The following is a 21319-nucleotide window of genomic DNA, read 5'->3' as shown; positions in this document are numbered from 1 at the left end:
CAAAGTGTAGGATCATGGCCATGAAAATAATAAATACGAGTTGGGGTGACAACACAAGCCTGTCTAACACCTGATCCCACTGGGAATGGGTCACTCTGAAAGCCCGGGGCCTGCCCTATATGCGGGCTGGGGAGAAAGACGTTTCTTTTCCCGCTGGCCAGGTGCGGGTTTGGGGGGAGGCAGCCGGGCGAGCTGCCCCAACGGGGCCCGGCCACTTGAACAGCCACAGGCGAGGAGGAGCCGTCCGCCTGCTGCCCGCCTTTGGCGCGCCTCTCCTGAGGCAGCTTCGCCCGGCGGCTCCCCCCGGGCCCGGTGCCGCCGCCGCCGCCGCAGGGCCTGGTCGGGGCGGGGGGTTGGCGCGGCCTTGGCTCCTCCCTCGCCCCGCCCTCTTCCGCGGTCGCTTGCCTGAGCGAGGCGGAGGCGGAGAGCGCAGGGAAGGGAGGCAGAGGCGCAGGAGCGGCGCGCACCTAGGCCCCAGCCCCACCCTCCGCCGCCGCCGCCGCCAGCCCAGCGGAGAGCCGGAAGCTCCCGAAATCGCCCCTCAGCCGCCGCCATCATGGTGAAGGTGTCGTTCAACTCGGCGTTGGCGCAGAAGGACGCCGCGGGCCGGAAGGAGGAGGACGAGAGCAAGGAGGGCGGCTGCAGCCAAGTGCTGATCCTGCCCCCCGGCGCCAAGGTGAGCCGGCTCCGTCCGCCAGGCCCCTTCGGGAGGGAGGCCTGCGGGGCGGCCCGGGCGGAGAGCGGCGCAGGGTTCCCGGCCGAGCGCCTTGCCAGCGCCGCGGAGAGGCCAAGGAAGAGCTCGGGGCGGATCTAAAATGGCTGACTCGGGAAGAGCCGCCGAGCTTCGTCCCCTGCGCTTTGGCGGCCTTGTTTTCTCCGGGCCGCGCTCGGAGCTGCCGCCTCAGTCCGGGGGACGGCGGGGCCCTGGGGGATGCCGAGGGGGCCTCGGTCCGCTCCGCCGCAGATGCCTCGTTAGCAGGGAAGGCAAGACGGGCGTGGGCAGATCCGTCCTGCTCGGGTCGCCGCGTCTCTTGCAGCAAGACGGAGGAAGGGGAAGCGTCGTCGTGCCAGGTTCCCAGGCGGGTAGGATGTTGCCGCAAAAACAGCGGAGACAAACAGGTCTATTATGTCGGAAGCTTCATGGCTGGCATTTCCTCCAAGTGCAAGGAGTGTAACCGGTTTTCTTTACACCTGTATTTCTGCCCGCTGAAAAGCACACTTAATGTAGCTAATGAAGTAGTCTGTAATAATAATAATTTATTATTTGTACCCCGCCCATTTGGCTGGGTTTCCCCAGCCACTCTGGGCGGCTTCCACAGAAACCAAAAAACACTAAAATATCATACATTAAAAGCTTCCCTGAATAGGGCCGCCTTAAGATGTCTTCTGAATGTCAGGTAGTTGTCCATCACCTTGACATCCGATGGGAGGGCATTCCACAGGGCGGGCGCCACCACTGAAAAGGCCCTCTGCCTGGTTCCCTGTAGCTTCGCTTCTCGCAGTGAGGGAACCGCCAGAAGGCCCTCGGCGCTGGACCTCAGTGTCCGGGCAGAATGATGGGGGTGGAGACGCTCCTTCAGGTATACTGGGCCGAAGCCGTTTAGGGCTTTAAAGGTCAACACCAGCACTTTGAATTGTGCTCGGAAACGTACTGGGAGCCAATGTAGGTCTTTCAAGACCGGTGTTATGTGGTCTCGGCGGCCGCCCCCAGTCACCAGTCTAGCTGCCGCATTCTGTATTAGCTGTAGTTTCCGAGTCACCTTCAAAGGTAGCCCCACGTAGAGCGCATTGCAGTAGTCCAAGCGGGAGATAACTAGAGCATGCACCACTCTGGCGAGACAGTCCGCGGGCAGGTAGGGTCTCAGCCTGCGTACCAGGTGGAGTTGGTAGACAGCTGCCCTGGATACAGAATTGACCTGCGCCTCCATGGACAGCTGTGAGTCAAGGAAAACCTATGTTAAAATTAATAATTGCTCTTCACATTGCCACAGGATGGTCATATTGTACCAAATTGTGATGACATCAAGTAAATCATTACTTTTATGCAGTGAAGCAATGAATTTAATCTCCAGTAAAGCAGTGGATGAGCCATTTAATTTCCATAATCCCAGTCAAGTTAAAACTGCCTTGCAGCATTCTGATAAGTTTTAGGTTACCATTTTATAATGATGGTACATGGTAGTTAAAATAGTCTGGCGTTTTCTGACTGTCTAAAGACTAAACAGTTCATATTTACACTTCATAGTTCTCTATGCTGCAACTATGCATATATACATTACTATAGCAAAGAGGAAATAGGATTCATCAACATCAAGCTATTGAAACTTTTGCCATGGTTCCAAATTTGGCATTCGTAGGTTTGGGTTTAAGCAGTTTGGAAAAGGGATATACAATTGTTCTTCAAAATGGAGGCAAAAATTAATTATGAGATTAGTGACTTTTACTTTTTTAAAAATGTTTTCAATGTCAATTGGCACAGTTAGATCTGCTCAGTATACTGTGTTAGATTCCAACTGTCTATCTTCAGTTCCTCTGATATTTTAGCTGCAGTAGACCAAAGATCTTTTGCAAAGTTGGTGCTATCATTTGATGTGGAAAAGCTGCTGCTCTCCCCCCCCCCACCATTCCTTATTTGGGATCCAAGATCTAAACAGTTTATTGTGGGGTTGAGGTAGGGATGACCCCTTTTTATTTCCCTTAAGTTGCTGGTTTGTGTTATCCAGCAAGGGCCTAGCATTAAATAAATTAAAGGAGGAAATCAAACATACAAACTTTGCTGGTATGTTGATGTTGTTTCACTCTTCCTCTCTGACTCGATTTAATCTTGCTTCATAACAAGAGCTACAGAATCAACTGGGCAATGCAATCAGCTGGACTAAGCCAAAAGCAACCCCCCTTGCCCAGCACTTTTCACTGTCTGCCTTGCCTGGAACATTACCTGGAAAATGAACAGATTTGATGCCTACACTTCTGTACAGTGGACCTGCCACTTACACAAGAGTTTGGTTACAGGGGTCCGTGCACAAAGGCAGAATTGGGAACCTCGTGAACTGCCTTCCTGTGAGGTAGGGGGCTGCATACTGGGGTCTGGGGAGGACCTGGGAGGGCCCTGAGAGCTTTCCAGGCCCCTCCTGTGACTTTTCCAGACCCCAGTAAGTGAGGTGGTGCCTCCTTGACTGGGTTTTGGGACATTCCCAAAGCCCTCGCTCTGCCTTCACCAAAGTCGGGTCACTGAGGGAAGGAGGCATGAGGGCTCCAGCCTTGTCCCAGAGTCCTGGCACCTCATTCGCAAAGTCTGGAGACTGTTTACTTGGCTTTGGGAAGGTGGCTGAAGGATTTCTCCTCTCCATTCCACAACAATACTTTGAAAAATGTTCAGCTGTTTCAGAGATTTTTCCTGGGGGGTGGAGTCTAAGCTATGTCAAACTTACTCCAGATAACATGCTAACTACAGAGAGAGGCTTGATTCATTAAAACATCAATCATAATCAATACCAAAATACATTTTTATTAGCACAAGCTAAATGATGTATTACCTTGACTGGGCACAAGTGACCCTATCATTGCCATAGCATGGCTCAGATTCACTGGTCTCAATTAGGTATTTACATATGATTGCTGCCAGGAAATAGACTAGGAGTACCGTGGCAGAGCAAGTAGATTTTGACCCATTTGCTGTTAATTTACTCAGTACAGTGATACCTTGGTTCTCAGACTTAATCCATTCCAAAACCAAGGCACGCTTTCTCATAGGAGGTAATGCAAAATGGATTAATCCGTTCCAGACTTTTAAAAACAACCCCTAAAACAGAAATTTAACATTAATTTTAGTATCTAACAAGACCATTGATCCATAAAATGAAAGCAATAAACAATGTTAATGGTTTTCTTGCCTTTGCTGCTTTTATTCATTTCCGCAGTTGCACAATCGATCGATCAGTAGCTGAACTGGGTTCTACACAGTTACAAAAACAAGTCAGCCACAAAAATGAAAAAGCCACACAAACAAAAAGACAAAAAATAGCAAAAACAAAAGCACCAAATATAAGATCCAAATATCACCTCAGAAACAGAATACTTCTTTTGGAATGGTAGGGTGCAAATTAGCAGCACAATACTAAAACCGGAAGAGGAACTTTTCAATTACAATGGTAGGACACGAATTAGCAGCGCAACACTAAAAATGGACGCTCAGGACTCAAAGCAGAGCATGTTCGGCTTCCAAAACAAAGTTCAAAAACTGGAACACTCACTTCCGGGTTTTCAGCATTCGGATTACAAGTAGTTCAAGAACTAAGCTGTTCAAAAACCAAGGTACCACTGTATATGGGGTTAGGTAAAGAGACACGGATGGCACTTTGGTCTAAACCACTGAGCTTCTTGGGTCAGCAGTTCAAATCTGCACGATAGGATGAGCTCCTGTTGCTCTGTCCCAGCTCCTGCCAACCTAGCACTTCGAAAGCACACCAGTGCAAGTAGAGAAATAGGTACCACTGCAGCGGGAAGGTAAATGACATTTCTGTGTGCACTGGCTTCTGTCACAGTGTCCCGTTGTGCCAGAAACGGTTTAATCATGCTGGCCACATGACCCAGAAAGCTGTCTGTGGACAAACGCCAGCTTCTTCGGCCTGAAGCGATATGAGTCCCACAACCCCATAGTCGCTTTTGAGTGGACTTAACCATCCAGTGGTCCTTTACCTTCTTAACTTTACCTATCTGGGCTAATCCACATATCCTGACCTCCTTTAAAACAATCCTGTGGAATGCACGAATGTATATACTCTAAATGAAATCTTGTATGAGAATAGTACCTTCATATATTTTTACATGCTCTAATTTAGGTTGCTGTGCTGTACTTATCTACCTGGCAGTGTAGACTCAGTACCATGCTAACAGTTCTGAAAATTTACTGGTCCACTTTCCATGTAACACACTAAGCCAATTTAATGAGTGAGCGTGAATGTACTCAGCAAAATTTACAGCTGCTTCACTTTTCTTGCAATCATGCTAGTGCCATGTTATGAATGGGGCAAGACAAAGAGAGAAGCAAAGCAGCTCTGACCTTTGCTGCTGTGCCTGCACTCTTGCTCATTCATACTTGGCTATGGTTTGATTTAGCAGAAAATGCAGATTAGGCCACAGACCTAAGTCATGCTTAGAACAGGCTGTTTGAAATTGCTAACTTATGAGTGTAACATGTTGGGCACGATGCACTGGATCCCAACACCTTTCCATTATCTGAATGATATATGTTGGTGATGCGTTCCATTCAGGTGTACCTTTTGGAACTTCCTTTTGGAAAAAAGTTATGTGTAGAACTATAATAACCATTGAGACATCACTCCCTGTGCTAGGCTACAGCCCAGTGAAGTAGGTGCTATCAAAAGGCAATCCATCTTCCTTGTGTTGAGGGTTCTTTCGGGAAACAATCCCCAAAGAATACGAGAAAGCTTGGGTACCGCTTGTGGTTAGTGAGCAGAGTTTCACCAAGAGTTCTGGCTTGAATAGCTCGGTAGAGCATGAGATCCAGCTGAACTTCCCAGTAGAGGACGGCAAACTGCAACATGGTACTTGCTTTGTGGATATGGAGATCTTCACAGTGTACCTAACCAAGGATCCTGGGGAGACAGAGACTATTGGCCCAAGTTTTGGAAACATCCCTTCTGTCTGGGTGACTATGGTGAAAAGTGGGGAAGAAGAAGAGAATGAGACATAAACATCCTGTGCTGGATGTTGGAAGCATCTGGGTCTGGTCCGACTTGCAGGTATAGGGCGATATACTACTACCATAGTAAATAAACCGTTTTGACCTCTTGCATTTTCCTGCAGAGATGCTTTAAATTCTAATCAGGTTGAGCACCACTAGGGGAGATTTTTGTTTCTTTCTTTTAGTGTTAGTGTACATCAGGGGTGGCCAACTCCCAAAAGACTGAAATCTACTCACAGAGTTAAAAACTGGCAGTTCAGGTCAAAGTTGTTGAGCTTCTTTGGGGGGGGGCGCGTTGCAGTGATCTACCAGGGTAGATCGCAGTCTACCTCTTGGACGTGCCTGGTGTACAGTGGTACCTCACGTTACAGAGTCCGCTAACCCAGAAATAGTACCTCAGGTTAAGAACTTTGCTTCAGGATGAGAACAGAAATCATGCTTTTTTTGTGGTGGCAGCGTCTGCAGTCATACCTCAGAAGTCTATTTGACTTCCAAAACATTCGAAAGCGCGACTTCTGATTGGCTGCAGGGTTTGCAGCATGCAGGAGCCAAAATGTTTCAGGAACTAAGCTGTTTGAAAAGCAAGGTATGACTGTACTGGTAAGAGGGATTTCTTTGGGTGGGGAGTAGTTTGAATGATGATGTGCTGTGCTCCTTCCAAAGCCTGTGATCCTGTGTATGGGGCAGAATATATAAAAGGAAACAAGCCAAACCAGTTCCTTTGTTAAGGTAATGACTTTGGCTGCCTGTTTAAGTACTGCAATTTACCAGTCTAAAGAGGTTGCCATAGAAATAAATGGGTGGGTGTCAACACCCCACCTGGCTGGAAGATAAAAGTAGGTACAGTGGTACCTCTGGTTAATTTGTTCTGGAAGTCTGTTTTTAACGTGAAACCGTACTTCCGGGTTAGCGGAGTCTGTAACCTGAAGTGTTTGTAACCTGAGGTTTTTGTGCTGAAGACACAGAAAAATGTTTGCTCTGTGCTGGATTTTGGGGGCTCCCTTGGAAACGAATGGCATGTTAAGGTTTGATACAAGTAAATTCAGTAATAGGCTATCCTGTGCTTCTAATAGCTCTAACACTTAACTGTTTTGGTGACTAAAACACAGCTTGATAAACAAAACTTTATGCATACGTATAAAAAAGAAGCCATTAACATTAAATATATTATCATTATAATATATTTCAGTATGTCATTCTTTTAAATGGCACTTCAGAAACCAGTTACTGGCACTAAATAATAATATAGAAATGAAAAGCTGTTTAAATCAAGGTTTAAATCACATGCTGTTACACGTAATTTTATAGGCCTCGGTACTTTTAAGTGTATAAAGCATTAAAGCTACTTTCTGTAAAAAAAATCACATTGTATGGCCAGGGGTATGGAATTGCTAAGAATAAGGTCACACCAAAATAGAAAAAAGGGTATTACATATAGTTGAAATACATACATATTCTAATGTTTATCAGATTAAATGAATAGCATTTTTTAAAAAAAAGAATAGCATTTTTTTTAAAAAAAGTTTTCTGTAGCTCACATTTCAGAACTGTCAATGGTGAATGACACAATGCCAAATAATGTAACTGGATCAAAAAAATCATTATTCATTACTTACACTGGCAGTATCACAGCTTGACATATTACTTACTAGATTTTTAAAAATCTGAGTTGTAAAACTGGTTCTTGCATCAGAATTTACAGTTTGTGGAGAATATTCTCCAGAGAATTTTCTAGCAGAGAATATTCTCACCTCGCCTCACTACACACACATACCTTTGCAAATCTGGTATATTGAAAAAATGTGTATTGAAAAAAGTAAATGTTCGAGTACCCTTGCTTTTCTAGCTAGATTTATCCCTACGGTACCAGTGATGCAGCCAGCATAGCTTTGTGCATGTGAGCAAATGTCTTCTCAGCACAAGCTTGGAAGTGGGGGATGGGCCGGCTTGGCAATGATTATAGGCTTACAGATTTGTGACCAATTTTCAGTTACTTGATTCAAGACAGAGCAGGGTCTGTGTCTGTCTCTTTCTCAGATACTTGCAAGCATGCCCAAAGTGCACCTCACGTTTCTGGAATTTAAGGAGGGCAGGAAGGGCTAATTGAGTGGAGGGGACAATAGCATACCGTGCAAGTACACCCCATAAAGCACTGCCCACTAGTGTGGATGTTGAGATAAAAATTGTAAGCTGTCATGTGTGGATGAAAGTGTGCACATGGGAAACAGTGACCCGTGTACAATGAACAGCCTAGTCTGGACACAACTCCATGCCATTGCCATTAACAGGTGTTTTTGCTTTTTCTGTTGTCTTTATATTATTGCACTAAATACACTTTATTATACGAACAGTGTGTGTTCAGTATATAATTGTATTTGCTGTGATTTTCCACCCTAATTTAGAGGGAGAAATCCATTTCTGCTTCTTCCATTCTTTTTTCCCCAACAAAAGCGCTTGAGGTTTGATAGCTGTTCCATCTGAGTTCACTCCAAATTGTACACAGAATCCGTTCTTTCTCAACACTCTTTTTGCCAATTTAGGATTTCTCTTGATCTCTCCGTCCATGGCTTTGTTGCACTCCTTGGCTGTTCCATTCCTCCTAGACACTGTATGAAGGACCTTTCCATTTCACCATCTATTGCCTTCAATTATACCATTTCACTCTCCTATTCTGGCAGTCATCTATCAGTATTGTTTTCCATAGCCTTTGAGTCCTCTTTTCTATTTTCTATTTCATCCTGTTTTCATTTCCCATTTTATCATTTCAGCTCTAATTTCTCTTAATTGCTCATCCAATAATTGCTGTAAGATGCCAACAGTCAATGGAATGGCCAGCAATGTATTTGCCATACTGAATGTACTTCATCTTGTTAATGGTTCAACCCAGCCACACCCTTAAGATATACACAGTTTCTACCTTAAGAAATTCAATCTCCCACCTCCACCATAAGATCTTCACCGCATTCTCCCTTATCAGACCAAAATTCCTTTCCCATGGGAGAAACTGTTAAGTAGAGGAATTACTTTCCATTTCAAGGCAAATATTCTGTAGGGAAGCAGAAAATTAAAAACAGAACACTTAGAGAGCTCCTTTGCCCATTTAAAAACTTCATTGGATTAAAAAATTAAAGCATGCTTTTTGTTTTGTCTTTAGCCTTTTATAATTGACTCGTCTCAAAATCAGAAAGTAGCTCATATACCAGATGTAAATTTCCACTGACAGACAGCTAAACCTCTCAATTTCAGAGATCTTAAGTCCCACCCTCTCTGGGTTTCCAGGAGCTGGCAGCTTCTCAGTCTTCTGACTCAGGCAGCAGCTTTTTCAGGTTAACCCCCATTTACTCTTTATCTCTAGAGTGAATTTCAATAACCAGGATTGCTTTGGCTTTCGTCATTCACCACATAATTATCTCTGTTGGTGAGCTGTCGACAAAAGTTGGTCAATTTGCCATGACCCCCCAGAAGCCCGCCCCCCCAGTTATATAGCAATTTCAATATTAAAAAATATACAAGATAACAATTCAAAGCTCTCATACTAATCACTTTTACTAAGAAGTAAACAATGTATGTACTAGAAGTAAACAGTGTATCTACTTTGATTTCAGTGAGTGTACTCTCTGACTGTGATTTAGTTTGGTATCACCCTATGCCTTTACAAAGAACCACATATCCATGCATCTATATGGCCTTATAATGCTTGATGGACACAACTGATTACTGTTTCCCTTTCTATATTTATAGGATCCAGAGGGCGTGGTACCTATCGCACAAAGGAGGGCTTGGTGTTGGTGTATGTGTTTTGGATTAGCTTTTATGCTTGCTGTGGTGATACTTGGGGGTGCCTATCTATACAAGTATTTTGCATTCCAGGTAGGTTGGATATATTACTTAAATGAGTAAATACTTTAATTGTTCTCTTGGTACTATTTTGACAATTTTTTGCTAGTTACCCAACTTTAACTCTACTTTAAAAAGGTGAAGGTAAAATCCCCAACATATTTTAACCTCTAGCCCTTGTATACTTAGAGCTAATTCACATGTTAATTTTAATCTTTTTGTAAGGAAAGTTCCTGCATTTAATGTGTATGGCCAGGGATCATCGGTTTGGGGGGACCGGTTTTACTTGCCAGCCTCAAATCAGTTGTTGTTAGGACACTTCTTTCCCAAAGCTAGGTCTCTGAAACTTTGCATGAGCTCAGGGATAATGAATCTGCTTCAAGCTTGGAATTGAGAGCTGAAACAAACCTTCCCCCAACAAATTAGAAATAGAGGGAGGATAGAGACTTCTTCTGCATCTGCATCTAATGGCTGCTGCAAGCTCAGCTACAGATAGGTGCTTCAAGCTCAGAACTGGGAGAGTTGAGGCACAGATGCAAGCCTGTGTAAGCTCTCTTCTTCCATTGAGCACAGAGCACAGATTGAGACAGAGGCAAGATGGGAAGGCTTAAAGCATGGGTAGGCAAACTAAGGCCCGGGGGCAGATCTGGCCCAATCGCCTTCTCAATCCGGCCCATGGACGGTCCAGGAATCAGCGTGGCATTATTATTATTATTATTATTATTATTATTATTATTATTATTATTATTTATATTTATAATTAATAATAATATTATGTGTCCTTTTATTTAAAATGCATCTCTGGGTTATTTGTGGGGCATAGGAATTCGTTCTTTCCCCCCCTTCAGAATACAGTCTGGCCCCCCACAAGGTCTGAGGGACAGTGGACCAGCCCCCTGCTGAAAAAGTTTGCTGACCCCTGGCTTAAGGGTATGAGGGATTGGGGATTGGGAGGTGACCTGTTTATTTCCAGCCAATGAACTTTTCCATTAGAAAAATGAGAAAATTGAGAGAAAATAAAAAATTGTGCAAACGTTTTTCAAAATTATATATGAAATCCTCTTTCAATCATTGTTTTGAAATATTTTTTCAGCCAACTCACTGCTTCAAAACAACTAGATACAAGCTTCAAAGGCAATAATGTTAGTGATTGCTGATTGAATTCTCTGAATTGCTAAGTAGGGATTCGGTGCTGGAAACTATTTTAAAAGCTTCAGAATGCAGAACACTTCAGGTATTTGATCTAAAGGAGGAGTCATATCAACCATATTGCCCCTGCAACATGACTGCTAAACATATTTATAGTATAGCCTACAACACGCTTCAGATTCCTCCATATTGTGCATCAAATGAAAAATGTGATGCATGTTTGAAAATGCATATGTGCAATCAGGGAATAAACTTAACATGAAAAACTGGGGAAATGTCTCAATTTTTTTCAAATCTTTGAAGCTCAAAGTTCAAAATCCAAAGCTATACATCTGAAAGATGATGATTAGATGAGACTAAATGAGTTTTTCTGTTATTTTCAATTTTATATTATTGATGGAGTAGGATATAAGTAATTCAGGGTTCAAGATAAAGAATCAATTATGTGCGTACAGTGGTACCTCGCAAGACGAATGCCTCGCAAGACGAAAAACGCGCAAGACAAAAGAGTTTTCCGTTTTTTGAGTCGTTCCGCAAGATGAATTTCCCTATGGGCTTGCTTCGCAAGACGAAAAAACTGCAAGACGAAGAGACTCGCGGAACAGATTAATTTCGTCTTGCGAGGCACCCCTGTACATGACATCAGCTTCCTGTTTATAATTATGCTACAGTAATATCCAAATTTATTGCAGTTCTTTAAATACATTGAGTTGAATCCAGACTTAGTCGAAACTGAATTAACACCTATTGATTTCATACTTGAAGCATGACTAATAGGAATATTTTTTTCTATAGGGAAACTTTAAATGCAAGAATATTTAGAATTTCTTCCTCTAAAAGCGAAAGTTTCTTCAACATAATGCTGGTCTAAATATTGGTTCCAAACCTTCATAATAAAGCTTTCCTTTATTTTCTACAGTGTTCATAGTTTCAATTTTAAACTGTTAAATTTTATTTTTAATCTAAGTTTTCCTGTTAAGAAAATAGGATATAATAAATATTTATAGCAAAGCTTCCCGGGCATTTTGCAAAAACACAGTAAGTTATATGTGATATTTTATTGCTTTTAAGAACATACAATAATAACAGTTTTACCCCACCCATTTGGCTGGGTTGCTCCAGCCACTCTGGGAGGCTTCCAATTCATAAAAGCATAATAAAAATCAAACATTAAAAATGTAAGCTTAGGAGATGTAAGTCTAGGTTTGAGAAGAGAATCCATAATGTATGTATTTCTGTTTTCCCAAACTGCTCCCACAGTGTTTTTAATTGACTTTAAAACTTCCAGATATTTCAATTGATTTCCCCCCAGAAATTTCCTGTCTCTAGCCGGACACCTGGACCTGCCAGGGTTACACCTGCTCTTCACGCCCTGCCTCCCCTCCCCTCTGCTTCTTGAAATAGCTTTGAGATGAAAGAAAAAATAGCACTTTAGTGCATAAGGAAGGGGTCTGGTACATATTAATGGTTTAAGGGTGATTATAAGTGCCTGAAAGCTTGCATAATATTTGCTTCACTTTTAACTTTGCCCTTTAGGAAAATGGCGTTTACTTCTGTGGAATAAAGTATATTGAGGATGGCTTAACATTAAGTGAGCCAGATTCAGGCGCCCCAGCTCCCCGTTACCAGATCATTGAAGAGAACATTCAAATCCTCAAGGAGCAGGAGGTTGAGTTCATCAGTGTGCCTGTTCCAGAATTTGCTGACAGTGATCCAGCTGATATCGTTCATGACTTTCACCGGGTAAGGACAGTCTGTAATGCGAATGAGAGTTTCTTGCCATATGCTTGTTTGTAGCCATGGATTGGTTGTGTTGACTTTCAAAAGCAGGATGTAGGGCTGTAGTTCAGTCCCTGACAACTCCGACAGGGCTGGGAAAGGCTTGTATCTGAGACCTGGAGAGCTGCTGCCAGTCGGCATAGACTAGGGCGGGCAACGTATTTTCACCTGAGGATCTTATTTGTTCCTGACCAGTCTTCTGGAGGCTGCATGCCAGGAGAGGGCAGTGCCGCCATGAATAAGGCCTCTGTTCACATGCATCCACAAGTGACACAAAAGTGATGCGCACACTCAAGCAGCACACACATACCAGCTTCTCATGTGCCATGCCTTATTTAGCCTTTGGGAACTGCCACATCAAGGTGCGCCAGGGGCTTTGAGATGGCAGCATCATGCCATGAGTTACTGCAAAACACTCCAGCTGTCTTCTCTACCCTTTCATGATGGAACTGCCAGTCCCGATGAGTTCATTGAAGAGTCAGTGCTCAGGCTGTGTTGGAAATGATGCCCTTTTCCAGTAATGCTCAGATACTGACACTGATTGCTGAACGTTCTGGCGCAGAAGTTGTATTGTGAAATTGGAGAGAGGCCAGTATGGGGCAGGTGAAGCCAGAGGAGGACCACTAGCCACTGACAGTTGACAGAACCTGTTGTATATTTGATTTTATTGCCAGTGCCACAGTGCATTCAAAATCAGGGAGTGTCTCGAGCCCAGATAAAAATGCTCAGGCCGTTCATCATCCTTGTGTAGTAGAGAATATTCGAGCTAGCTGGACTGATGATACGATTCAGTTTAATACAGCTTCCTATGTTCCTGTGCAATAACATAGTTGCAATAACTGCAACCACTGAACATGTTCTAAAGCCTGCGAACAACAGGTTTTGTGGGAACCTGGGGTTTGGAATGTGGCAGGTATGGAAATGGGAATTTTCAGTCCTTAACAAAAGTCCTGATTTTCTTCCCTAATTCATGGATGGATGAAATGATGGATCCCACTCCCACCCCCACCCCACTGATTATGGTAAAAATAATAATGATGCGAGTACAAGGGAGCCCTGCAGCAAAACGTTGCAGTGCACCTTGCTCCTAACAGAAGTACTGTTTTAGGCTTCAACCAGCCTGAAACAGGAACCTTGCACTGCTTGGAATTTACCATGGGCACTGTCCCACTTTTTCCTGCCTGTGCAAAAGGGCTTCAGATTGGTATGGAACAACATTTTATTGCTGCATAGTGTAGTGAGGAGGGTAATTCACCGCTTGCCATAATGCTTTTAAGGGCCTGTGCAGGTCAGCATCCTCACTCCCTTTTTCATTGTCTTTTCAACATTCCATGGTTTATCTTCCCACAATCATCAGACTTGCATCATTTGCCCAAATTCCAGTTCCTTTAATCTCCCTTGCAGTGGAAGTGAGAGCTGCCCATAGAAAGCAGTTGGAAAGGAAATTGTTTTAACATGGTTATGATTGAGCAGCACTGTTTATATTGTCACCCACCCACAAGGTTTTAATGATTGATGTTTTAATGTACTTTTAATCTTTTGCTGGAAGCCACCAAGAGTGGCTGGGGAAAAAATAATAATAATAATAATAATAATAATAATAATAATAATAATAATAATAATAATAATAATAAATAAATAAATAATAATAATAAATAAATAAATAAATAAATAAATAAAAATACTAGACTCAGCAAAAACTAGCAGCCGCCCGGAGTTCATGTTTCTGGTATTCATTGTGAACTAAATAGTTTCCTCCATACAATCAGTTATATCAAGCAGTTTCCTTCCTACAGAATGGGAATGGGGATTCTGTGATCTTCAGGTGTTGCCCTCCAACTCCTATCAGTCTGAGCCAGCATTCTCAATGGTTAGGGACTCACAGTGTGGCCTCAGTGTACTTTCAGCTGATGGGATATGTGGCTATTTGAGTTTACTTTTAGATGAAATTTCCCCCCTTCTCTCTCTTTCCCTCCAATTTTTTTACTGCTCTAGAAAACCCCCTCAAATTATGATTTGTCTACCTTGCATAAATTGGGTTGTCTTACTGTAGTAACTGAAATTCAACACATAATTATAGAACCTTGCATATTAATTTGATATTTATTTTAGAGAGTTGAATAAGGAAAATCACATTAAGCGTACTTTGATTGTCATCTACCATTTTAGATAGTTTGCATGTGACTTGAGATGCCTGGAACTTGGGGGTTGTACTGTATAATAACAATTCTCCTCCAAATAGTTTAAATCACATTCCCAGAAAACCATCACATTTATAATTTGAAAACATTTAGTACCGTATTTTTCGTCCCATAGTACGCTCCGTCCCATATGACGCACCTAGTTTTTTGGGGGGAAATAAAGGAAATCCCCCCCCTTTATTTCCCCCCCAAAACCAGGTCAGGGAAACTGAACCAGGTCGAGGAACAGCGGGATGGCGGCGCTGCGCCTCCCCGCTGTCCCCTGAGCTTGTGTGGCTGGCCGATGTCTGTCCAGCAGGTGAGGCGCTCTGCTTCAGGGCGACCGTCGCGCTGGGTGGCAGGCTGCTATCCGCAGCGTGGGGAGCCCTGCGGGGAACTCCCCAGGGCTCCAACACGCTGCGGATGTCTGCCCGGCGCGAGGGGCGCTCTGCTTCAGGGCTGCCTAGGCTGTGGATGTGTTCCCGAAGCGCTGTGCGCTCTGCTTTCAGCGTGCCCGGCGCTCCGGGAAGCAGGCTGCTATCCGCAGCCTAGACAGCCCTGCGGAACCTCCCGCAGGACTGCCTAGGCTGCGGATGTCTTCCTGAAGCCTGGAGAGCGAGAGGGGTTGGTGCGCACCGACCCCTCTCGCTCTCCAGGCTTCAGCGAAAGCCTGCATTCGCCCCATAGGACGCACCCAGATTTCCTCTTCATTTTTGGAGGGGAAAAAGTGCGTCCTATAGGGCGAAAAATACGGTACATAAAAAGTACCGGGTTTTATTGTGTTTTGCACTTCTTAAATTAGGCTGGGATATTCATGCAGCAAAATGTGGTGGTGGGAACCTCAGTTGGCAGAATGGTTTGTGCCACTTCAGGTAATTGGATCACATTTTTTTAGTGCTTCCCAACGTGAAAGACACTGCTCCCTCCTCTCCCCCCCCCCCCGCAAAAGGAAGAAACGACCACAGAAAACTTGCACAGAAGGCTGGACTTTTCTTGTTGCTTGTTTTGTTTTGTCTGAAAGGGCATTACAAATAGTATCTGCAAAGGCAGGCATTCAGCAGGAAAATGAAGTAGCAATTAGAATGATTACTCATACATAATTTTGTATGTTTAAAATTACTAACATGCTATTTGTGACATCTTCTCATCAGAGACTTACAGCTTACCTTGACCTCAGCCTGGATAAATGCTATGTTATTCCTCTAAACACGTCGGTGGTTATGCCGCCTAAAAACTTTTTGGAGTTGTTGATCAACATCAAGGTATGATTAAAATTCACGTTTCTTTTTGAATATATTCAGGCTAGATCATTAAACTTTGATACTGAAGATATAAGTGTATGTAAACATGAAAGAGCACTTAATGTACTACAGGACAGCAGAAAGTTGTAACTTCATTAGCTAATTTTTTATTTATAAAATCATTTTAAGCATTTTAAAAATAATAATTACACTGTACACAATTCAAAAGCATAAATTACATTGTTTGAAGAATGTGGTTTAAGTCTACCTTGTCTATAATCAGTTAATTTTTACATTATAGCATCTACATAAAACTTGTTTACGCATTCAAACAACTTCTCAGCAAGAATGCTGTTTCACAGAATAGGGGTGGTCACACTGAAAGCAGTGCTTGGAGCTATGGTTGACCAGGCTTCTGATATTTTTGATATATCAAGGAGAAACCGTCCTGCAGAACACAGTGACTTACTGAGTAGATAAGATAAGGGGGTCTCTGAAATAACCTGGTCCTAATCAGTTGTTTGAAAAATCTTAATACAAATTATTAATATTAGTTTTTTTAAGTAATCTTGTCTTGAGGGCCAATTTTGCTAGTAGCCCAAACTTTCAGTTTAAATTTGAGTTCCCCATTATGTCCAAATTGAGAGAACTGCAGTTAACTTTAGTTATGGAAGGGTTGCCATACGTCCGGAATTTCCAGGACGTTTACAGAATACTCCAGTCTCTAGCTGTGTCTGGGTGGAAATCGGTCAAATGTCCGGGAAAATCCGGATGTATGGCAGACCTTGTCGGTAGTGCCATTTTTGCTTATTTCCCTTAAAAAAAATTAGCCAAAAAAGCTCAACAAGTTTGGCCAAAAAAAGCAGAACTTTTCTGTCTGGATTTTCACTCTTTGAAATATGGCAACCTGAGCTATGGTTATTTTAAAAAATAGTGTTATAGAGGTAGCATTAAGCCAAAAACCATTCGGAAGCTTTGAGAGATCTTATTGAATATATTAACAGGGCAGAACTGCCACACTCCTTGACATTAGCCTTGGCAGAAGTATATGATACAATAGTCATCTATTATTATTTATATCAACTGTCCATCAAAATGTGAATCACCATTTCTCCTCTATTACGTTTTATTGTTTTCTAAAGTGTGCAAAATTGATAAAGAGTATTTTTAAAAAGCAATTTCCTTCTACCTTCTGCAAAAAGTCCCTCCCCTCCAACACACATTTTGCAGAACTGAACTCCCCCCCCCCCCGCAGAGCAATTGTAAAAACGACTCATCTGACATCATTAACATTATTGAGACTATACTGTTGCACTTTTATTTGGGTTGATGCAGGCTGGAACATACTTGCCTCAGTCCTACCTGATTCATGAGCAGATGATAGTTACTGATCGTATAGAAAATGTGGATCAGCTGGGCTTCTTCATCTATCGCCTCTGTCGTGGCAAAGAGACCTACAAATTGCAGCGCAAGGAAATGCTGAAAGGTATGGTTGGCATGTGGATGGGGAAAAAGAAAGGTACCTCAACTCTGTTGAGGGTGATGGCCCTCCTGTTAAGTGCCATATAAAATAGTGAAAGTGTAGCGTCCCAGTGCTCTGTATTCATATTGTACTCATAAAGCCTGAGACTTTGCAACTTTTCTGCAGTTCAAGTGTAATCGCATGCGTTTGTTGGCCCTCATGCTAAATAGTTACATTCTCACATGGCAACTCTTAGCATTCAGGACAGTTTTTTGAGCCATTGAATATTGTGCCTTGTACACTGTTGCGATATCAGTAATTGCATGTTTAGCACTGTGATCTGATTCAGAGAATATGCTTCACTAAGAACTGTAATAATAAACGTATAAATGGAATGGTGAACTCATGGACAAAATACATAAAACCTATTTCACATGGTACTTGATCTAACCAGTTTGCCAGTTTGAATCATGCTACTTTTATGCATCAAGCACTTTGCATAAGATTTAACAGTGCAGTGCGCACCAGTCAGATGTAAGCCAAGTCACCATTATTTTCAGTGGGTGACAGGCATGAGGTTAAACATTTACCATTCAAATCAGGGAACTAAAAATTGCTTAACTTGGGCTGAATCATGAGTTGCAGCATCTCATGATATGTTGGAACAGAATTGACTAATTTTGCTGGAGCATTGTTTGGGACACAGAAGGAAGGAAGTACCGTATTTTTCGCTCTATAACACGCACCCGACCATAACACGCACGTAGTTTTTAGAGGAGGAAAATCCATAGGCATGCCACCCATAGGCATTTCCTCCATAATACGCACAGACATTTCCCCTTACTTTCTAGGAGGAAAAAAGTGAGTGTTATGGTGCAAAAAATACGGTACTTTTCAATGAAGACTAAACTTGATGTGGATCTGAAGAAGTGTGCATGCACATGAAAGCTTATACCCAGAACAAACTTAGTTGGTCTCTAAGGTGCTACTGGACAATTTATTATTTTTTTTAAATTTGGACTGCATCAGACCAACATGGCTACTTACCTGAATCTTGATTACTCACAATTTTTAACAAAAGTAACTGTTGAGGCTTTCACCACAGCTCTTCAGTTGGGTAGGAAGAACATGACAGGGATGGCTGATCTGTGGCTCTTCAGACATGGTTGGACTCCAGCTCCCGTCAGCCAGAACCAGCATGGCCAATGGTCAGGGATGATGGGAGTTGTAGTCCAGCAATAGCTGGAGAACCAGTGTTAGCTACCCCTGGTATAAGGTGGCATTTCTTGCATTTGCCTGCCTTTGGCAGCAGAAACTGTGAGCTATGCTGGGGCAGAACTGAATTTCGTGGTAGCCTGTTCTAGAGCCTAGATTTGTTATACTTGGTATGGCGATCCTGATTAAAGGACAACAATATCAGATGCATCAAGTTGGTTCAACAAGAACTGTACATATGAGCAACTCTCTTGCAATAAGACTGCTCAGAGCAAGTCTTGAGAGAGCCGCTGTGTCTGCTTTTCAGTTCATTAAATGTCTGCAGCTCCCTGCATCATCCAACATCCATAGATTTGCAGCCTCCAGCCTTCACAACCTTCCTATCTTGACTCTCCCATTTAGTTTATATGTAGTAGCCTCTGTGTCTTGCAGGTGCTTATCAATGCCCTAGTGCAGCTGAGGGGCCTGAAGGAAGGTGGTGGCTTGAAAGACAAAAAAACCCCACTCCAATTAAAAACTGAACTTTTCTTTTCAGAAAAGCAGTTTGCATTCAAAACATTTTCACCAGCACTTTGAATACTTTCTGCCCTATAACTGACCTATCAGCTAATAAGAAGTCACAGGGAGCCTCTTTGAAGGCCCAGCACCCATCAGCTGGGAGCAGCTGTAAAGGAAGTTGCTGTAACAGTTCCAGTTACCTCCTTTGAACTTTGGCATACACCAGGCACATGTCATTGTGATGCCAGGCTATTGATGGGTGGGTGGTCAAAGTTGAGGGTGGGGGAGATAAGGAGCTGGCCTGCTGGCCAAACCCAGTTCCCTATTAATGACCTACAGAGTCTCCAGTTTGACAGAATCGCTCACAACCGTTTTCACAGGAAGCAAAAGGCAACTATCATTTTTTTAAAAAAAAAATAATAATTATATTCTATTCACTTTCCCACAACAGGAATACAGAAGCGTGAAGCAAGTAATTGCCGAAAGATTCGACACTTTGAGAACAGGTTTGTCATGGAAACACTCATCTGTGAAGAATAGACACACTGTTGTGACTGAAAATACACACATTGACCCCGCCCTTTATGTGCAGTGATCTTTATTTTAAGTCATTTATGTAAGTAGTGGACAAGGCTTTATAGCTGAATGCCAACACTTTTTATCTTCCAATAAACCTTTTTAACGTTTTCCCATATTTTGAAGCATGCTGCCCTTTTTATATGTTTGAATAGCTGCTATATAAACTCTTAGTTGTTAGTACATTTCATGTAATGAACCTTTAAGTAATACCAGGTCAATAATTTATCCCATTTTAGAGTAAAATTGGAGAATAATTCATCTGAATTTATTATAAAGAATACATGCACAAATGGACTGCAACTCTTGAGATTTTTAATAGCATATTACTTGCAACGTTGGGGAAGCATTGGGAAAACAATTTGTAATAAAAGTGCAATTCATTTTCTTCTTTTAATACTGTCTCATTTAAGTTTGATTTCCAAGTCGCTGTTCTAGTATAAGCATCTGCTGTAACAAAGTTAAGCAGTAACAGAATGTTACTGACGTGTATATATGCTATGTATGTGCAGTGAAAATAAATATTACAAACCTGTTTGTCTAAATGTTTTTGTAATTTTTCTTTGAGGAATTTTCTTTATATTCTTCTTCTCTGGGAATGTTTGAATTACTGGATTTTAATGCTAACAATATTTTAGAGCAGACTTGAGAATAAAATACTATAAATTACTTCCCTTGATCTAGATGTTATACTCCTATTGATGCAGCCCAGAATTGCATTGGCTTTTTTAGCTGCAACAATGACGCGGCAGCTAAAACAGCCAATGCAATTCTGGGCTGCATCAATAGGAGTATAGCATCTAGATCAAGGGAAGTAATAGTGCCACTGTATTCTGCTCTGGTCAGACCTCACCTGGAGTACTGTGTCCAGTTCTGGGCACCACAATTCAAGGAGGACACTGAAACTGGAACGTGTCCAGAGGAGGGCAACCAAAATGGTCAAAGGCCCGGAAACGATGCCTTATGAGGAACGGCTAAGGGAGCTGGGCATGTTTAGCCTGGAGAAGAGGAGGTTAAGGGGTGATATGATAGCCATGTTCAAATATATAAAAGGATGTCACATAGAGGAGGGAGAAAGGTTGTTTTCTGCTGCTCCAGAGAAGTGGACACGGAGCAATGGATTCAAACTACAAGAAAGAAGATTCCACCTAAACATTAGGACAATAAGAGCTGTTTGACAGTGGAATTTGCTGCCAAGGAGTGTGGTGGAGTCTCCTACTTTGGAGGTCTTTAAGCAGAGGCTTGACAACCATATGTCAGGAGTGCTCTGATGGTGTTTCCTGCTTGGCAGGGGGTTGGACTCGATGGCCCTTGTGGTCTCTTCCAACTCTATGATTCTATGAAATCACTGTATGGATTAAACAATAGAAACCATTATTAAATGGGAAATCCTAACAAGTAAACAGAGAAAATTGCTTCATGTTCTCAATTTTGTTTGTCCTTTTTCCACCACAGTTAGTTACCACAGTTGCCCCAGTGAAAGGGCCTTTCTGGGTTGCCAGTTGTGTTGCTAGAATGTGCCCCAAAATCATCCAAGTGACCTCAGTGAGCATTTCAATTTCAAATACTCAGATTATTTCTACTTTGAGTTAAGTATTTTTATTTATTGACTTGATTGTGGAGGGCAGCTGTCCTCTTGGATACGCCCATGTCAAGGTATTTATGTCCACAGCAT

At 42.6% G+C, this 21319-nt stretch overlaps 2 protein-coding genes across 3 annotated transcripts in view; both read left to right on the top strand.

Annotated features, from left to right (window-relative positions):
• The window catches only part of RB1 (RB transcriptional corepressor 1), a 179503-nt gene that overhangs the window by 96942 nt on the left and 61242 nt on the right, over window positions 1-21319 (top strand). The gene's annotated exons all lie outside the window — the stretch shown is intronic.
• On the top strand, window positions 427-20189 carry ITM2B (integral membrane protein 2B). The gene is made up of 6 exons (XM_082214367.1): window positions 427-676; window positions 9449-9577; window positions 12230-12436; window positions 15804-15914; window positions 17229-17379; window positions 19520-20189. The coding sequence occupies exons 1-6, from the start codon at window positions 557-559 to the stop codon at window positions 19606-19608; spliced, it is 807 nt and encodes a 268-aa protein (XP_082070493.1). The 5' UTR covers window positions 427-556; the 3' UTR covers window positions 19609-20189.

The sequence above is a fragment of the Podarcis vaucheri genome (assembly GCF_965113315.1).
Source record: "Podarcis vaucheri genome assembly, chromosome: 1".
Taxonomy (NCBI): domain Eukaryota; kingdom Metazoa; phylum Chordata; class Lepidosauria; order Squamata; family Lacertidae; genus Podarcis; species Podarcis vaucheri.
The sequence above is the reverse complement of the archived record's forward strand: the minus strand, read 5'-3'. Positions and strand labels throughout refer to the sequence as shown.

Bases quoted from the DNA above. Each gene is read 5' to 3' on its own strand.
- ITM2B (XM_082214367.1), top strand. From the start codon at position 557: ATGGTGAAGGTGTCGTTCAACTCGGCGTTGGCGCAGAAGGACGCCGCG. The intron at 9,578-12,229 runs GTAGGTTGGATA...TTTGCCCTTTAG, and splicing joins ACAAGTATTTTGCATTCCAG to GAAAATGGCGTTTACTTCTG. The intron at 17,380-19,519 runs GTATGGTTGGCA...TTCCCACAACAG, and splicing joins GCGCAAGGAAATGCTGAAAG to GAATACAGAAGCGTGAAGCA.